This window comes from Octodon degus, unplaced genomic scaffold (genome assembly GCF_000260255.1).
Source record: "Octodon degus isolate 3935 unplaced genomic scaffold, OctDeg1.0 scaffold00109, whole genome shotgun sequence".
NCBI classification, from domain to species: Eukaryota; Metazoa; Chordata; class Mammalia; order Rodentia; family Octodontidae; genus Octodon; species Octodon degus.
Window position 1 is genome coordinate 4,836,072 of NW_004524685.1, and position 2,457 is coordinate 4,838,528.

The 2,457-nt window shown below is 47.4% G+C and overlaps 1 protein-coding gene across 1 annotated transcript in view; it reads right to left on the reverse strand.

The window, feature by feature from the left end:
• The window catches only part of Wdr63 (WD repeat domain 63), a 65,014-nt gene that overhangs the window by 34,297 nt on the left and 28,260 nt on the right, over positions 1-2,457 (reverse strand). Inside the window, exon 7 of the mRNA XM_023699054.1 lies at positions 583-995. Coding sequence (XP_023554822.1) covers positions 583-995 — 413 coding nt within the window. The remainder of the gene's footprint in view (positions 1-582; positions 996-2,457) is intronic.

The following is a 2,457-nucleotide window of genomic DNA, read 5'->3' on the forward strand; positions in this document are numbered from 1 at the left end:
CGAGTTTTTCCCGAATTTCTGTCTTAGGTACTGTTGCTTTCCCAGGGTGAAGGACATCAATGACCATTTGTTTCCTTTGAAGAAGCCGGTTGGTCATGAATTTCCGGGTTCGGATAGTTACTGTGTCATTCATGATGGCAACGGAGCCTCAGACAGCCCGGGAGGAAAAGACTCCTTTTTTCTTTAGACACAAAAACACTCAGACTCAAGCTCTGAACAGGGACCCTTCCTTCCCATTGCGCCGTAGAAAGCGCCCTACACAGCCATTTCTAATGGCAGGATGGGAATCGAACCTTCCAGAGGGAAGTCTGCAGTTGTGACGTCATCGATTGTCTCAAGTTTTCCAAGGATTTTGAGCTTTGGGAAAGGCCTTGGTTCTCGCTGAAGCTGAGTTTTCAGCTGCTCAGTGTGATTTAGGTAGATAGGTGCATCTCTCAAAGTATGCACAAAGTCACCTGGCTTCAGGCCCCGCGACGTGCGCGACAAGTAGGTGAGCCCCGCGTAGCTGGTGAGGCTGCAGGGCACGCCCAGGCCCATGTCCCCTGACCGCTGCTACAGCTGGCAGGACAGCTCCCTATTCACCAGAGCTGGGTGTGGCAGGGAGGCAGCGCCACCAGAGGGAGATCTTTCGGGTTCCAGGAGTACATGATGATCCTTCTATCATCAGGGTTGGTTTTGACAGCGTTGATCATGTTCTGCAGCTGGCCTACTCCTTGACCCGGGCAATCTGAGTCCATGTCTTTGTAGTCAGCCCCGAAATGCCTCCAGGGGAAGCCATAGACGGGGCCCAGGTGCCCCTCCTGGCTGCTAGAACACCCCAGGCTGTCCAGGAAACCCCAGGACCCGCTGGCATCCCAGATCTTCACTCCTTTGGATGACAGCTCTTTGACATTAGTAGATACCTTGATAAACCACAGTGGCTCGTCCAGGACACCCTTCCAGAACACACACTTGGTTGTCAGCAGGGGAAATGCATCTCGCCGGCTGTAGCGCGTCTGCATGGCGAACAGAGACAGTGTGCCTGCCGGTGCCCCTGCGGTCCGTAGTCGTCCTTGCGGAAGCCACCGTGCGGGATGTGCTCCACTTGCCGCAGGTACGGCAGCTCCCTGTGTGACGGGCCGGGCTGCGGGAGCTCAGGCCAGAGGCGGGCATGGTGCGTGGCTCCCACTGATTTTAAATAGTTACTATAATGTTATTCTTTTACATGCCTGGATTTGCAAGCTCAGTTTATATACCAGCCTCTTGGAATCTTCCAACAATTAGAACATAGCCTTATGGATCAAAAATCCAAGTGTGTGTGTGTGTGTGTGTGTATGATAGGTGTAGCAAGCTGTAAAAGTAGTTTTCAACTATGAATTTGTTAAAACAAGCAAAAGCTCTTTCTCTACACAATTAGATGTGGACAATAAATAGCATAATACACACTCCTCAAATGCGAAAGGGCTCCCGTCTGATGCTTCTGTCACTAATCTTCTACCTTCCGGCCTCAGCTTCATTGGTTAAATTCTTCTAGCCCATCATTGCAAGTAGAAGGGCAGACACATTTCCTAGGCCCTTGTGCCTTAAGCAGGGTCCACGGGCTGCAGGGCCAGCTTGGCCTGGAGCATGTTAGAAAGGCTTCATTCGTCATGGGCTTCACACCTGACCTGTGGCAGTCACAGTCTGAGTTTCTGAGACACCTGAGGGTTATTCCCCGGAACTTGGACTAACTCCGCATCCATTCAGTGTCAAGTGCAGTCCTTAGCATCTGCACAACCATATTTCTTTTTGCGTCTGCTGAATGGAGAGGCATTTCATTCTCAAGGGATGGAGGCGAGGCGGGGCTTCAGCTCTGGTTTCCCGAGTCCTTCCTCCCCACCAGAATGAGGAAGTGATTCTCAAAGGGGGAGAGAAGCGGGCACTTCCCTCTGGTTTCCAGTTCTGCCTTGCCGGAAGGAACCTTGTGGTTGCTGACAGTGATGAACTCGAGGCTAGTAAAGCTTTTCCAGGAATGCCATTTTTTTTTCCTTTTTCTTTTTCTAAACCCTATGTGGTTGCTGTGTGAATCCCTTTCAAGATTTTCTTACCAATTTTTTCTTTTGCAAGTGATGCTACTTTCAGGTATGGTTTGAATAGAATTGTATTAGAAAGAAAAATTCTAACAGGGTTTTATTTCAGAGCAAAATCAGGCTAATATTCACTTAAAAGTATTAAATAAACCTTTAAACAGTTTTAAAGTTGGACATACAGCATGATATAAACATGGGTCTTTTATTTACCCTTTGGGCCAGTATTACTATAATTCCTGGGTTAATTTTCCTTTTTTTTTTTTTTTTAATATAGTGCATTTTCTTATACCTCAGGAAAGAAGTAAAAACAAAAACCAAAACCAATCATTATCAGTTATTATTTTTTAAAAAATAAACACAACACTTAAAAGAGAAGAACAAAAGCCTGAGCCTGATAAGACACATTGTG